Source organism: Dipodomys spectabilis, unplaced genomic scaffold, assembly GCF_019054845.1.
Source record: "Dipodomys spectabilis isolate Male_0828 unplaced genomic scaffold, ASM1905484v1 ptg000004l, whole genome shotgun sequence".
Lineage (NCBI taxonomy): Eukaryota > Metazoa > Chordata > Mammalia > Rodentia > Heteromyidae > Dipodomys > Dipodomys spectabilis.
In genome coordinates, this window is record NW_024870681.1 from 17,034,057 (window position 1) to 17,048,752 (window position 14,696).

Here is a 14,696-nt window from a genome sequence, read left to right on the forward strand (position 1 = left end):
TCACTCCTGGAACTTGAAGTCAGTGACAAGGGAGGTTAGTTGAAAAACGGGGGAGATCAAGAAAAAAGGCAGAAACCTTGGGGCCTCCACCCTGGGCAGGGGAGGGCAGGGGACAGAACACCACATCTGTTCTGAGTCCTTCTGAAGTGGGGGGGGGGGGAGTTGCGGATGTCCTGCTTCAGCTGGACTCCTTCATCATGGAACTGGACACACACACACACACACACACACACACACACACACACACACACACACACACACACACACACACACACACACACCGCAGTGGGAGGAGCTGGAGGAGAATCCATGAGAAACAAGGAAGTAATCACAGGCTCAGCCTTAACCTGAGACTCAGGTTGATGGAGCAGCAGGGCCCTGCGTAGGCTACACCAGAGCTACTGCCTCACTTCTGCCCTCCAGCCCTCCCACAGGAAGCCCTCCATGACCTACCTTGATAGGACACATCCAAGAAAAGGGATCCAATCCAAAGATCTACTCTGTGAGGAAACCGGGCTATAGTGGATATGGCCTGTCCAATCAGACCTCTCTCTGGAGGGGGTTTCAGGTCAGTCCTCTTCCCAACTTTCAGGATGGGGTGAGTTCCGGGATGGTGCCCAGAGAGGAATAAATCAGAGGCCTCCAGAAAACAGCTTTCCCCAAACACTGGAACACTGGTTCCTGGAGCCAGGGGGAGGGGAGTGGGGGAGCACTGGCTGGATCTCCAACTCCCTGATAAACATACACACCACCCCCACCCGCAGCCTCTGCTGTCCCAGTGAGGTGGTGTTTGAAAAGCCCAGCCTGTTAGAAATGAACACACTTCCTGGTGGGCCCTAGCTCAGAAGCCATCTCTCTCCTCCCTCCTCTCCCCTCTCCCCTCCCATCCCCCTGCAGAGTCAGATTTCTGACTGAAGTGAGGAATCCAGAACGGTCACCCTTGGAAGTTCTGTAATGACACACAAGCTCATCTTGACCCCTGCACCTTTACATCCATGTGTAGAGCTCATTCTGATAAATACACAAACACAAACATATATTTAGATACAGGTTTAAAGGAGCATGGCCAGATGAAATTCTGTGGTTCTAGGAAGATTTCTTGAATACAAGGGAAGCCACAAATCCACAAACTCATCTCCCTCTCTCCCCCAAGTCTACAGAAAGAGGGAGGACAAATTCTAGAAGGTTCAGGAGCTGTCAGGGACCTAAGGGAGAGAGAAGGCTTCTCTTTAACAGTGAAGAGGACCAAGCCATCATTGCTTCTTGCTGAATTTCCCACCCCAGCTGCTCCTCAGTCCCTCAGCATGATTTCTGAGACCTGCATCCATATTAAGAAGCCCAAGACTGTTGCTGATGGTGCACACCTGTAATCCTAGCTACTCAGGAGGATGAGATCTGAGGATGGAGGTTCAAAGCCAGAAAATCCATGAGACTCTAATGTCCACTTAACTAACAGAAAAGCCAGACGTTGAGAGTACCAGCCTTGAGTGAAAGAGCCAAAGTGAATGCAAGGCCCTGAGTTCATGTTCTACTACAGGCACACACACAAGAAAAGGAAGGAAGGAAGGAAGGAAGGAAGGAAGGAAGGAAGGAAGGAAGGAAGGAAGGAAGGAAGGAAGGAAGGAGGGAGGGAGGGAGGGAGGGAGGGAGGGAGGGAGGGGCGAAGGGAAGGAATAAAAGAAGAAAAGAGAATGAGGAAAGGAAGGAAAAGAAAAGAGAGGAGAGGAAAAGAAAGAAAAGCCCAAGAGTGTGCAATTGAAAGAGATTGAGACTCCCAGATGGATGAGGTGGAGTTCCAAGAATAAGCAGATGAGGTTAAGGCCTGATTGGAGTTTTCCCAGCAAGAAAAGACATGAGCTCATTAGAGCAGAAATAAATGATTGGTTCCAGAGATGAATGGTCCTCACCAGGCAAGGCAGAAAGCAGGGCTCTGGATGTTTTATGGTAAAGAGAGGGAAAAGGAAGGAAACCCTTTGGGAGCTGACTGTCATGTGCTCTGCATCAAAACCTTCTAGCTTTTCCTGGGGGGAAAGGCATAGAGGGAGGGAGGAAAGGAGAAAAGAAGGGAAGGTGAGAGGAAGGAAGGGAACCAAACGTGTTAGCAGCCAGGTGGATAAACACAGCATGGAAAAGGACACATCAGCACACAGCTGCAGAGGAGGGCAAGATAGAAGTGAAAGCCTTTGAGGGTGAGTGATCTCAGTGTCTGTGGTTTAGCTGAAGAGCCCCATTTTTGTGGGATCAGCTATCCATTCATAGATACTTTCCTAACACAATTTTTACCTTTAGAACCCTTTTTCTCCACACTTGATGCACTAGGCTTTTGATCAGCTGGAGCAAGGTCCAGAAACTTCTACCTCTTATTTCTAGCCATCTTAGGGTTGATTGCTCAGGTACTTAGAATGAGTGCTCCTGCTCCCCAACTAACTTTCTTTCTTTCTTTCTTTCTTTCTTTCTTTCTTTCTTTCTTTCTTTCTTTCTTTCTTTCTTTCTTTCTTTCCTTCCTTCCATCCTTCCTTCCTTCCTTCTTTCTTTCTTTCCTTTTCTCTCTTTCTTTCTTTCCCTTCCTTCCTTCCTTCCTTCCTTCTTTCTTTCTTTCTTTTTCTTCCTTTCTTTCTTATTTTTGTCCAAAACTGGAACTCAAACTCACTATCTGACGCTTGCATTTGCACACCGGCTGGTGCTCTACCACCTGAGCCATACACCCGACCTGAGCTGCTCCCCAACTTTGCATCTCAGCAGTGTTGATTAGTCTCCTGTATGCTCTGCAGGGTTCCAAGGCCATTGAGAGTCCCATGAGACTCCTGCTTCTGGAAGCTTCTCTGCTCCTGAGAGAAAGCCCATCAAGAGCTGTCATACTAGGCAAGTGTAGGCTTTCCTCTCTGCAGTGGCCCAGGGTCCCCTTCCCTTTCACTTGTGAATTCCAGTGAGCAGGTGCCCAGTACAGGCTGAGTCTGGAGCCTGGAATGGAAGCCAGGCTTAGAGATACCTAGGGTAGCACATTGCGCAGGACTGGTTGCCATTGCATGTGTGTGCTGGTGCTGGAGCTTGAACTCAAGTCCCCTCACTCTCAGATTGACTTTTTCTGCTCATAGCTGGTGCTCTACCACTTGAGCCATGACTCCTCTTCTGGCTTACTTGCTAATTCTTTAGAGTCTCACTGAAGTTTCTCCTGGGGCTGGCTTTGAACCAAGATCCTCAGATCTCAGCTTCCTGAGTAGCTAGGGATTACAGGCTAGGATTATAGGCATGAACCACCGTGGCTGGTGAAAGAAATCTCTTTGAAGAATTTTTTGAGGAGAAGAACTTGATGTAGAAGCATTCAACAGAATAACAGTATATGAGGCTGATTGTATTCATTTTGTAGTGTGTGTAACAAATAATCATAGATTTAGAATCTTAAACTCAAACCCACTTACTATCACATAACCCGTAGTCGGTCAGATGTTGAAGCAGCTGGATTAGGCTCCTGCTCAAGGGCTTGCAGGCCTGAAATCAAGCATCAGCCAGCAGGATGCTCATGCGGAGAATATGGGAAGGATCAATCCACTTCCAAGCTCATTTAGGTTGATGACATGGTCATCATGCAGCTCTAACAGCTGTGGGTCTGAGGTTTTAGTGTCCTGGCTGGCCGTCAGCAAAGGGCCACTCTGTTCCTCATGGCCAACTGCACTCTGAGTTGCACGACCTATTCTATCTTCAAAGGCAGTGACAGACACATGGAATCCTAGTTAGGCTTGAAATCTGACTCTTTTAATACCAGCCAGAGCACCAGTGTGCTTTGAAGAGCTGGAGACCCACCCAGATAAGCTCTCTTTTTACCCTCACTCTGTGTGTGTGTGTGTGTGTGTGTGTGTGTGTGTGTGTGTGTGTGTGTGTGTGTGTGTGTGAAAACCAATCTCTCATCTCTGCCTATCACAATGGCCAAGAAAGGATGTCAAACTAGCAGAAGATGGAAGAGGGATCTTACAACAAAGTAGTTAAAGGCCAAGATGAAGCACTGATGAATGCGAGTTCATGAAGATAAGGTCCCCCTGGGTTTAGATCTTGAAAGCAGTCAATGAATGGACTTACCAGTTTGTGAATTTCCCAGTGTTTTTCATGAAACTTACATGCAGGTGTGGGCCGTTTGTTCATTGTTTTGCAATACTTAGGTTTGAAGTTAGGGCCTCAGACTTGCCAGGCAGGCACTCCTCTGCTGAGCCACTCTTCCAACCATTTTGTTGCATTGGTTATTTTTGAGAGAGGATCTTACTTCCCATCCAGGCATATACTAGGACTGTGATCCTCACATTTAAGTCTTCAACCCATCATTCTCCTATCTATGCTCACCTCTGGACTACAGAGCCCATTGATCAAGAAATAATGGCCTCCAGGATGCCATGTACAAAACAAAGCAAAAAGAACAAGCTAGTAAGCAATTGATCTGATTCCTACCTCTTAGAGTTGATGGCCTCCCAAGAAAGGCATTAAACCCATTGTTCTAAGTAGTTGTCACTAAACAGGGTCACTGCAATGGTGATCAAGATTACACTTTGAGATCTTAGATGGAGATGGGGCAAGGAACTATCTCTCTCTCTCCCTCACTCTCCCTCCCCCCTCCCTTTCTCTCAGAGGCTCCGATGTAATGTTTAGGAAAAGACATGATTGAACAGGTGTTTTTTTTAACTAGTGATGAGATGGGAGGGAGGGAGGAATCGTGTCCTAACACAAGATGGGGAAAGCCTGGATCCGGAAAGGGTGGGTCAGGAGGAGTGTGCAGAGAAAACCCCTCATTTTATGGTGGCAAAGAAGAGGAGAGGCAAAATATCCCCTTCAAGGACATACTCCCAATGACCTATCTTCCTCTCATTAGGCCCCACCATTTTCCAATAGCACCATGGTTTAGAGACCAAGTCTTCAACTCACAGACAGGCCTTGGTGGGGGCAGTGAGCAACTCAAAATCCACACTATAATAGTAGCACATGAGTTTGAAGTGATCAAGGAACATAATCAGATTGCTGTTAGAAAGGATGACTCTAGCTCTTTATGGAGAATAGGAGACTAGATTAAATTGGGGTGGAGGTGCAAGAAAGGAAGAAAACCTGTGTAGATGTACGGGACAATATTGTTAAATGATACGCTTATTTTTCCCAAGGGTACTGGTGTTTGAACTTGAGGCTAGTTGCTCTACCATTTGAGTCACATCTCCAATCTTTTTTGCTTTTTGGTTACTTGTAATACTTCCCACCATAGCTAAGATGAAAGGTTCTTGCCACTATGCCCAGCAATAGGTTGAATTTCAAGATCTTTTTGGCCAGGCTGGCCTCAAATTACAATCCTCTCCCCTAGTGGCTAGGATTACAGACATGAGCTACTACCACTTTGCTAAAGGATTTTTTTTTTTTTTTTGGTGGGGCATGAACTCAGAGCCTGGGCCCTATTTCTTGAGTTCTTTTGCTTAAGGCTAGCCCTCTACCACTTTAAGCCACAGCTCCACCTCCAGCTTTTTTTGGCCGGGGGTGGTGGTTGTTTTTTCAGTGGTGGGGCTTGAACTCTGGGCTTGGACACTGTCCTTGCACTCTTCAGCTCAAGGTGAGCACTTTACCACTTGAGCCACAGTGCCACTTCCGATTATCTAGTGGTTTATTGGAAATGAGAATCTTACAGACTTTCCAGCCCCGCTGGCTTTGAACCGAGATCCTCAGATCTCAGCCTCCTGAGTAGCTAGGATTATAGGCATGAGCCACCAGCGCCCAACCACCTCCAGTTTTTAGGTGCTTAATTTGGAGATAAGAGTCTCACCACCTTTCCTGCCTGGGCTGCCTTTGAATTGAAATTCTCAGTTCTCAGCATTCTGAGTAACTGGGATTACAGGCATGAGCCATCGGCGCCCAGCTTACAGGACCATTTTTTAAGTAAAATTATGACTGCATACAAATATAAAATGGACACGTATGACATTATTGCGAGAGTCAATGTGAAGGAGAATACAAGGAACAGCCACTCAAATCAATGACTGGAAATGCTAAAGCTAATTTGCTAATAGATGCAGAAATTATCGCTCCCACAGGGCAGAAATCAGCGGCTGTTTCCCTGTACAAAACTCATTTGAATTTCTATAAAGAGGAATCAGTAACATTATCTTCATAATTTAACTTTTGTCTCTGTAGAGAGTTTCTTTGTTGTGGTTTTGCCAGTACTGGGGCTTGAATGTAGAACCTCACACGCTAGCTATTGCTTAGCTTTTTTCACTCAAGGCTGATGCTCTACCAGTTGAGTCACACCTCTACTTCTGGCTTTTTCGTGGTTAATTCTCTCAGATCTCAGCCTTCTGAGTAGAGAGGATTACAAACACAAGCCACTGGCACTTAGCAAGTAAACATCATGATTATAATAATGATCATAATAAATCTTATAGAACATTGAGAGTTTCCAGCTATCTACTCCTCAAGAGAAAGGATGGTTCTTCTCCCTCAAGAGTATGGGGTGGGCTGAGGGTCTCTCTCACTGCTGACAAACAGAATACAGCACAGTAAAGAGGTGATGCCAAAAATCAGGTCCTAAAAGGCATTGTGGCTTCCTCCATGCTGTCCTTCAAGATTCATCCCCATCTGGAGAAAGCCAGCTCCCTGTCATTCAAGTGTCCTGAGGGATGTCACCTTAGTACGTGAGCTTGGGACACAGAAGCTTCGATCTTTGAAGCCACCAGATGACTTCACAACCTAAGAATTTTGTCTGTACCTTGTTATAGACCTGGAGTCAGAACCCTACCAGGGGAGCTGCTCTTGGATTCCAGATGCTCAGAAATCACACAGAATAATGAAAGTTACTGGTTTAAACACCTCACCCTGAGGTATTCTTCCATCAGTGTATTACTGCCAGGGCTGCCTAACAAAAGGCTGCAGACTGGGTGGCTTAAGCAACAAGAAATGTATTTTCTTGCAGATCTGAAGTCTGAAAGTCCAAGATCATTTGGTAGGCCTGTTCTCTCCTGAGGCCTCTTTCTTTAGCCTAAAGATGGCTACCTTTGTGCTGTATCCTCTCATGGCCTTTTGTCTGCACACATACCCCTAGTGTCTCTATTCTTTTAAGGGCATTGGATCAGGGCTGTGCTTGGGGCTCATGCCTATCATCTCAGGAGTTCTGGGCCAGGCCAGGCAGAAAGTTAGTAAGATTCCATCTTAGCCAACAAAAAGCTAAGTACAGTGGTTCACTCCTTGTTATCCCAGCTATAGAGAAGCATTAAAAAATTGCTGTCCAGGGCTGGGAAGGTGGCTCAGGGTAGAGCGCTTGCCTTGCATGCCTAAGGCCCTGGGTTCGATTCCTCAGCACCACATAAGCAGAAAAAAAAAGCCAGAAGTGGTGCTGTGGCTCAAGTGGTAGAATGCTAGCCTTGAGCTGAAGAGCTGAGGGACAGCGCCCAGGCCCAGAGTTCAGGCCCCACGACCGGACCCCAAAAAAAAAAAAAATGCTGTCCAGGCTGACCAGCATAAGAACACAAGATCCTTTTTTTTTTTTTTTTGGATTGGTGGTCATGGGGCTGGAACTCAGGGCCTGCACACTGTCCTGTCCCTGAGCTCCTTCTGCTTAAGGCTAGTGCTCTACCACTTTGAGCCACAACACCAGTTGCAGTTTTCTGGTGGTTAATTGGAGATAAGAGTCTCATGGGACTTTTCTGCCTGGGCTGGCTTTGAACAACGATGCTCAGATCTCAGCCTCCTGAGTAGCTAGGATTCTAGGGGTGAGCCACCAGTGCCCTGCGAGATCCTATTTTTTTTTTTTAATGGTGAAATAAAAAGGGCTGGAGATGTGGCTCACGTCATAAAGTACCTGCCTATCCAACAGGAAGCCCTGAGCACATCAAACCTTAGCACTTCCACAAAAAAATAAAAGAAGAATTTCCAGCATGTTGAATACATGCTGGCCATGTGGCAGGCACCATGCCAAACACTTTAAACCTAAGGTGTCATTTCATCTTCTCAGCCTCCTACGAGTCAGGTGTTTCTGTAAACCTCATTGCACAAGAGCAATGAGTCAGAGGTTTGGCTGGCATCTTGTATTTATTTGTTTGTTTTGTGCTGACACTGGGGCTAGAACTCAGGACCTTAGCTTTTTTTCCCCACAAGGTTGGGGCTCTACCATTTGAGTCACTTCTGGCTTTTTGTCTGATTTGTTGGAAACAAGAGTCTCATGGACTTTCCAGCCCAGCTGACTTTAAACCATGATCCTCAGATCTTGGAGTAGCTAGGATTACAAGCATGAGCCACTCATGCACACAAATTTAGTTATATTTTAGCATGAGTCGTATGGGAGGAGGGGAGGCTCATCATTTTCCCATGAGCACATACTATATCTTGATTAGCCAGGCACTAGTCAATTTGATTTTTGCATGTTCTTGGTTTTAATATTGGTAAAGACTTATGGAAACAACCTGATGCCCTACAATATAAAAAAAAAATGTGGTACCTATACACAGTGGAATTGTACACAACCATTAGAAAGAATAATATTATGTCATTTTCAGGGAAATGGATAGACCTAGAACAAATCATATTAAGTGAGGTAAGCTAAGCTCAGTGACACACACAGAGCATGTTTTCTCTTATATGCAGAAGCTAGATCTAATATACACTGGAACATAATAAATTATAAAACTTAAGGCATTCAAAAACAGTGAGACCAAAGGAGGATATTCTTAGGAGAGGATCACAAAGGCACAATGCCTATGTGTCTCTGATCATATTAAATAATATTTATTGACATGAACTCCAGGATATGGAAACAAGAGGTTTTTATTCTTTGTTGCTGTTTTGTCCTCTTTCATTTTTGTCTTGTTTCTTCATTTATCTGTCTTTGGAATGGTAAGGGGGGAGGCATAGAAATGAAAGAAACCAGGGAAGGGGTGATATTGTCCAAAATGAAAAGTACTCATTACCTGCCACGTATAACTGTAAGCCCTCTGTATATCACCTTTATAGTAACAGTTTTTTAAAGATTGGTGAAGGCAGTCTTTACATGTTTTATTAGCGTATATTAGTTGTACAAAGTGGTTTTCATTGTGATCTTTCCATACATGCATGCAATGTACTCATCCACCTCCTCTTCCCTTTCCACTTTCCTCCTCCTCAAAACAATTTCCACTGGTTTCCTTGTTCTGTTTTCATACCTGCAAACAAACTATTCTGGTCATACTCACCTCATTGGTGAAGGCCCTTGTAACACAAACAGCTTTTGAGTTAGATGGATCCTGCCCACATTCTATTGCCTCCTTAAGACTGCACGTTTTACAGGGATAAAAACAAAACCGGATTGAATCATAGCTTAGGAATCAGCTATTTTTCACCTAGTGGTCAAACCTCAGGCATCTGTCAAACATGGGAACGGATTTGCGGGGTCACCAGTTCCTTCCCAGGTTTATATGATATCATCCCCGGTATTTTCATGGCCTTTGAGGTCAACAAGCTCTTAGCACAGGAAATGGGGAGACTTCCTTCAGGAATGCTGTGTTGGAGTCCCTCCTGCCCTGAAGCACAAAGATGAAAGGGAAACACACACACACACACACACAACAAGTGAGCAGTTGGATCTTCTCTGAGTGACTTTGAACCACAGTTCTCAGATCTCAAGCTTCTAAGCAGCTAGTACTACAAGAGTGAGCCACCAGTGCCCATCTGCAGCTTCTCTTTTGAGGAGCCATGGAGGCTAGTAGAAGTGATAAATTCCCATTTCTCATTCATTGATTCAACAAATATTATTTTTGTCTTATAAACAGGTCATTGTTTGCAAATAGTTCACTGGCCCAATGCCAGTGGCTCACACCTGTAATCCTAACCACTCAGGAAGCTGAGATCTGATGATTGTGGTTCAAAGCCAGCTCTGACATGAAACTCCATGAGGCTCTTATCTCCAACTAACCACCAAAAACTAGAAGTGAAAGTGTGGTCCTTAAGTGATAAAGCTAAAGAACAGAGCTCAGGCCCTGAGTTTAATCCCCAATACCAGCACGCGCACACACACACACACATGCACACACACACACACACACACACACACACACACACAACTTACAGAGAATAGTAGGTGGAGAGAAATGAGGCAAAAATTTTAAGTTAAGGGATGAGCATTGTGGCTCATGCCTGTAATCCTCATTACTTGCCAGGCAAAGATTAGGATTATTTTGGAGGCCCGTCTGGGCAAAAAGTTACCAAGACATCATCTCAACAAATAAGCCAGGGCAAAAGCAAGAGACCCTATCTGCAAAACCAACTAAAGTAAAATAGTTGGAGATGTGACTCAAGTGGGAGAGTACCTTTCTAGCAAGCATGAGGCCCTGAGTTCAAACTGCAGTACTACCAAAGGTGGGAGGAGGAGAGGGGGAGGTGGTAAACTGCAGCTAAATGGTGACCCTGGTCACAAGCTAAGCTATTTGAACTTGGGTTCACAGGTAGTGGAGAGCCATGGGGAAAACATCTAGCCAAGTTTTTTGGTTTTGGTTTTTGTGCCAGTCCTGGGCCTTGAACTAGGGCCTGGGCACAGTTCCTGATCGTCTTTTGCTCAAGGCTAGCACTTTACCACTTGAGCCATAGAGCCACTTCCTGCTTTTTCTGTTTATGTGTACTACGGAATCAAATCCAGGGCTTCATGCGTGCTAGGCAAACACTCTACCACTAAGCCACATTCTCAGCCCCAGCCAAGTATTGTAGATAGATGAAAACAACTGGAAGCGCTCTGCAGAGTAACCAAGGCTTGACATAGATTGCCTAAGTCGGTCAAGCGGGGGACAGGGAAGGGGGGTTGATCTAAACACAGATTTAGATCTAGCTAAATGGGGATCTTTCTGGACATTATGGCTCTGAAAGTTTAGCCCTTTGGGATCTCTTCAGAACAGGTGGAAGAAACAGATAGATGGTAAGAGCTCAAGGTGCTGAGGTAGGACCCAGGATGGAATCTGGCTCTTTTTTTTGGGGGGGGGGGTCTGGTCATGGGGCCTGAACTCTGGGCCTGGGCGCTGTCCCTCAGCTCTTCAGTTCAAGGCTAGCACTCTACCACTTAAGCCACAGCGCCACCTCCGGCTTTTTTCTTTTTGTTTATGTGGTGCTGAGGAATCGAACCCAGGGCCTCAGGCATGCAAGGCAAACGTTCTACCACTGAGCCATCTTCCCAGCCCCGGAATCTGGCTCTTTGTCTCGAGTCCCCTCATGTGCCGTGCAATGAGCAATAGCTCCCGAATGGTGTCAGTGTTAATTCCAAATTGTACATTTAAGTCCATCACAGGACTTCAACTCAGAAAGTGCCCCATTGGGGTGGGTCACCTATATTCTTCCAGCCAAGAAAAACACAGACCTGAGCCATATGAGTAAGATTGGGGCTGGAGGTAAAAGGGAAATGAGGGCTTGCTATTTTCCTCCACAGATACCCTGAGTTGCTTTGAGTATTTCTGGGTTAAAGGTGATTTTGAAAAGGTAGCAAGGGAGAGAGAAGAGCTGTGATGATGAGCTCTTTTAAAGTGCTTAGTTTGAAAAGACACAAAGGTAAAAAGAGAAAAAGAAGAAGAGCCAGCCTGGTTGATCTCAGTTTTAGTCTCTGGCTGCAAAATGACTCCCAGCACCCTCTCTCCATGATTCTCCCTGTTGGCAATTTGTATTTTCTATTCTTCTGCCACACTTCATGTTAGCAGAGCTCATTCTGGCGTTCTCAAAAATTGGAGTCTAAATTTAGAATTGGCCTCAGAACTTCTGATCTTTGAGCTCAATTTGTCGGAGTTGGCCCTGCCTGCCACAGTCACCTCTTATCACCATTTGTGTTGGACCTATTTGGTTCCCTGGTTGTCTTAGAAACAGGAATGGGTTTGATCTGTAACCGCCTAGAAATCTGAGCCAGAGCCCATGGTCTCCCCTGCAGGACCATGGCCCTACTGATTTCTGATAAATAATGTTCTCTCTAAGCAGAAAACATTTCCCTTCTTCTCAAGCTGGGCCCCTTGGTCCCCTTCCAAATTCTTTCTGTTCTCCCTTCCGTGTATTACAAGTTCCTTTCCTGCCTTTTCATCCTTGGAATCATCACCAGAGAGAAGAGAAGGAACAACCCCTGGTTTGTGCCTGAGCCCAGCTGTTCACCATCTGGACTCAAGCCTATTAATCCTTGACTCTCAACCACAATCCTGTCCCTCCAAAAGCCCAACTCAGGGAAGGACCCAAGAGATAAGGGACTCCCCAGATGCCACCAGTTTATCCTCCCTAAGTCTAGTAATTTTTAAAAAAATATTTTTTTTCAGGCACCAGTGCCTTGCACCTGTAATCCTAGCTACTCAGGAGGCTGAGATCTGAGGATCGCAGTGCAAAGCAAGCCTGGGTAGGAAAGTCCGTGAGACTCTGATCTCCAATTAACCACCAGAAAACCAGAAGTGGCGCTGTGGCTCAAGTGGTAGAGTGCTAGCCGTGAGCTGAAGAGCTGAGGGACAGAGTCCAGGCCTAGAGTTCAAGCCCCATGATCCACCCCCCCACACGAATATTATTTTGGGGGGTGGGAAAAATGTGTATTTATAATTTGCCAGCTGGATTCAGTTTAGATGATTCCAATTTTGTTGGCAACATCTAAAGCAAGAGCCAGTCGAACATATGCCTTCTCTCCATCAGGTCTGATCAGGGTATTGACCTTAGCCACATCAATGTCATAGAGCCTCTTCACAGTCTGTTTGATCTGATGCTTGTTGGCCTTAACATCCACAATGAACACCAGTGTGTTGTTGTCTTCTGTTTTCTTCATGGCTGACTCAGTGATCAGGGGGAACTTGATGATCGCATAGTGGTCAAGCTTGTTTCTCCTTGGAGCACTCTTCCGAGGGTATTTGGGCTGTCTTTGGAGCCGCAGCGCCTTGAGCCGCCGGAAGGTGGGTGAAGTGCGGATCTTCATTTTGTGGCTGTGGACACCTTTCAGCACTGCCTTCGTGGCCTTCAAAGCCTTTTCCTTGGCTTCAGCTTTAGGAGGAGCAGGAACTCCCTTCTTCGCTTTTGGCGCCATTGGTGAAAAAGCAATATTTTTATTTTGTAGCAAATACTTGAACTCAGGGACTTGCACCCTCACTTGGCTTTTTCCCTCAAAACTAGCACACTATCATTTGTGCTATAGCTCCACTTCTGGCTTTTTGCTGGTTAATTGGAGCTCAGAGCCTCATGGACATTTCTGCCAGGGCTGGCTTTCAACTGTGATCTTTAGATCAAACTGGCAAAAGCCAATGGTACCCAGTCTATGCCTAGTTCTAAACCAAGAGTCCAAAGATCAGCAGCCAGTTCTGAGTTTGGGTATCTGCTCACTTCCATATGCTCTAGAAGGAATCTAGCATTTCTAGCTGAGCTCATTCTCTCATGTGAAAGGCAGAGATGCATTTTATTTGGTGTCTGAAATTAGTTTCTCACCCTTAGATGCACCATTATTCCATATCCCTACTACCACGCACGACTGGGAAAAGGAACTTTTAGCATTTGGGCAGAACTTGTCACCAATGACATCCCTATTCCTGAACACATTAGAGTTTCGGCATGCCTCAGTGAACTCCAGAGACACAGGTCCCAACCCAAAAGGATTTTACAGACCCTCAAAGCCATCTGGGTTTCATTGTGGTGGTTTTGAAGGTATGCAAGTGATCTAAAGATAAAAGTGAAATTCTTACAGCTGTGTTTCCCAAATCACTTTACCAGGATCCCTTGTGGGGCTTTGCTGCACAAACCTACTGCCAATTAAGTTGGGGCAAATTTTGGCTTCTTGCCTATAGGATTTTTCAGCACTTTTAGCAAGCCAAAGCATCCGGAACTTAGAGCCACTACTAGAGGCTTTGTGTTTAACCTTTCATATTACAGCCTGTTTGCTTAGGCTATTTTGCTACTTCTGGGTTACAGATGACCAAACTCCCAAAGCTCGAGTGACTTGCTTAGGGTCCAGCAACTTAGAAGTAAAGGAGCTGGGATATAAACTTCAATCTAGTCTGAATCTAGATCCCATGGTCCTCACACTATGATATATTTTCTGCCAAAACACAAGCTTCCTTGACAAGGCAGCTGTGCTCAAATTGGACTGATTTGAAGAGAAGAAATCAAGGTAACAGATATGATGGTCAGAGGGAAGTGGACTTTCCACAATAGAGAGGGGGCCATTGGGGTTCACCACCGGGGAGGTCTGGGGGAGGTAGAAAGATCATTGGACACCGGATGCAGAGAATCACTCTATTCTTCAAGAGTGTCGTGTGGTGTGCACAGTTTGTGCAAAGAAAGAGGACAGCAAACTGACCCTCTTCATAAGACATATACCCATTTGTTGTTTGTTGTTGTTTTCTTCTTGGGGGTGAGGCTCAGTTGTGGGTGCTATCCCTGAGCTTTTTCACTCAAGGCTTAGCTCTATACCCCTTTGAGCCACTTCTGGTTTTCTGATAGTTAATTGGAGATGAGTCTTATGGACTTTCCTGCCTAGGCTTGGCTTTGAATCAGGCTCCTCAGATCTCAACTTCCTGAGTAGCCAGGATTACAGGTGCAAGCCACGGGTGCTCAGCTGTTTTCATTTTGTTGTTGTTTTGCAGGAATTTAAACCATCCTATAGAACATCACGGAGAATAGTGAATTCCTGCAGCTCATCATCTTCACTAAAGCCATGAGGTGGGACAATCTTTAGGATATGAATGGTCATACACACACACACACACACACACACACACACACACACA

The 14,696-nt window shown here is 45.5% G+C and overlaps 1 protein-coding gene across 1 annotated transcript; it reads right to left on the reverse strand.

Annotated features, from left to right (window-relative positions):
- Positions 1-12,505: 12,505 nt before the first annotated feature.
- Positions 12,506-13,003, reverse strand: LOC122119658 (60S ribosomal protein L23a-like). The gene has a single exon (XM_042693668.1). It carries the CDS (start codon positions 13,001-13,003, stop codon positions 12,548-12,550), a length of 456 nt encoding a protein of 151 aa, XP_042549602.1. The 3' UTR covers positions 12,506-12,547.
- Positions 13,004-14,696: the final 1,693 nt, after the last annotated feature.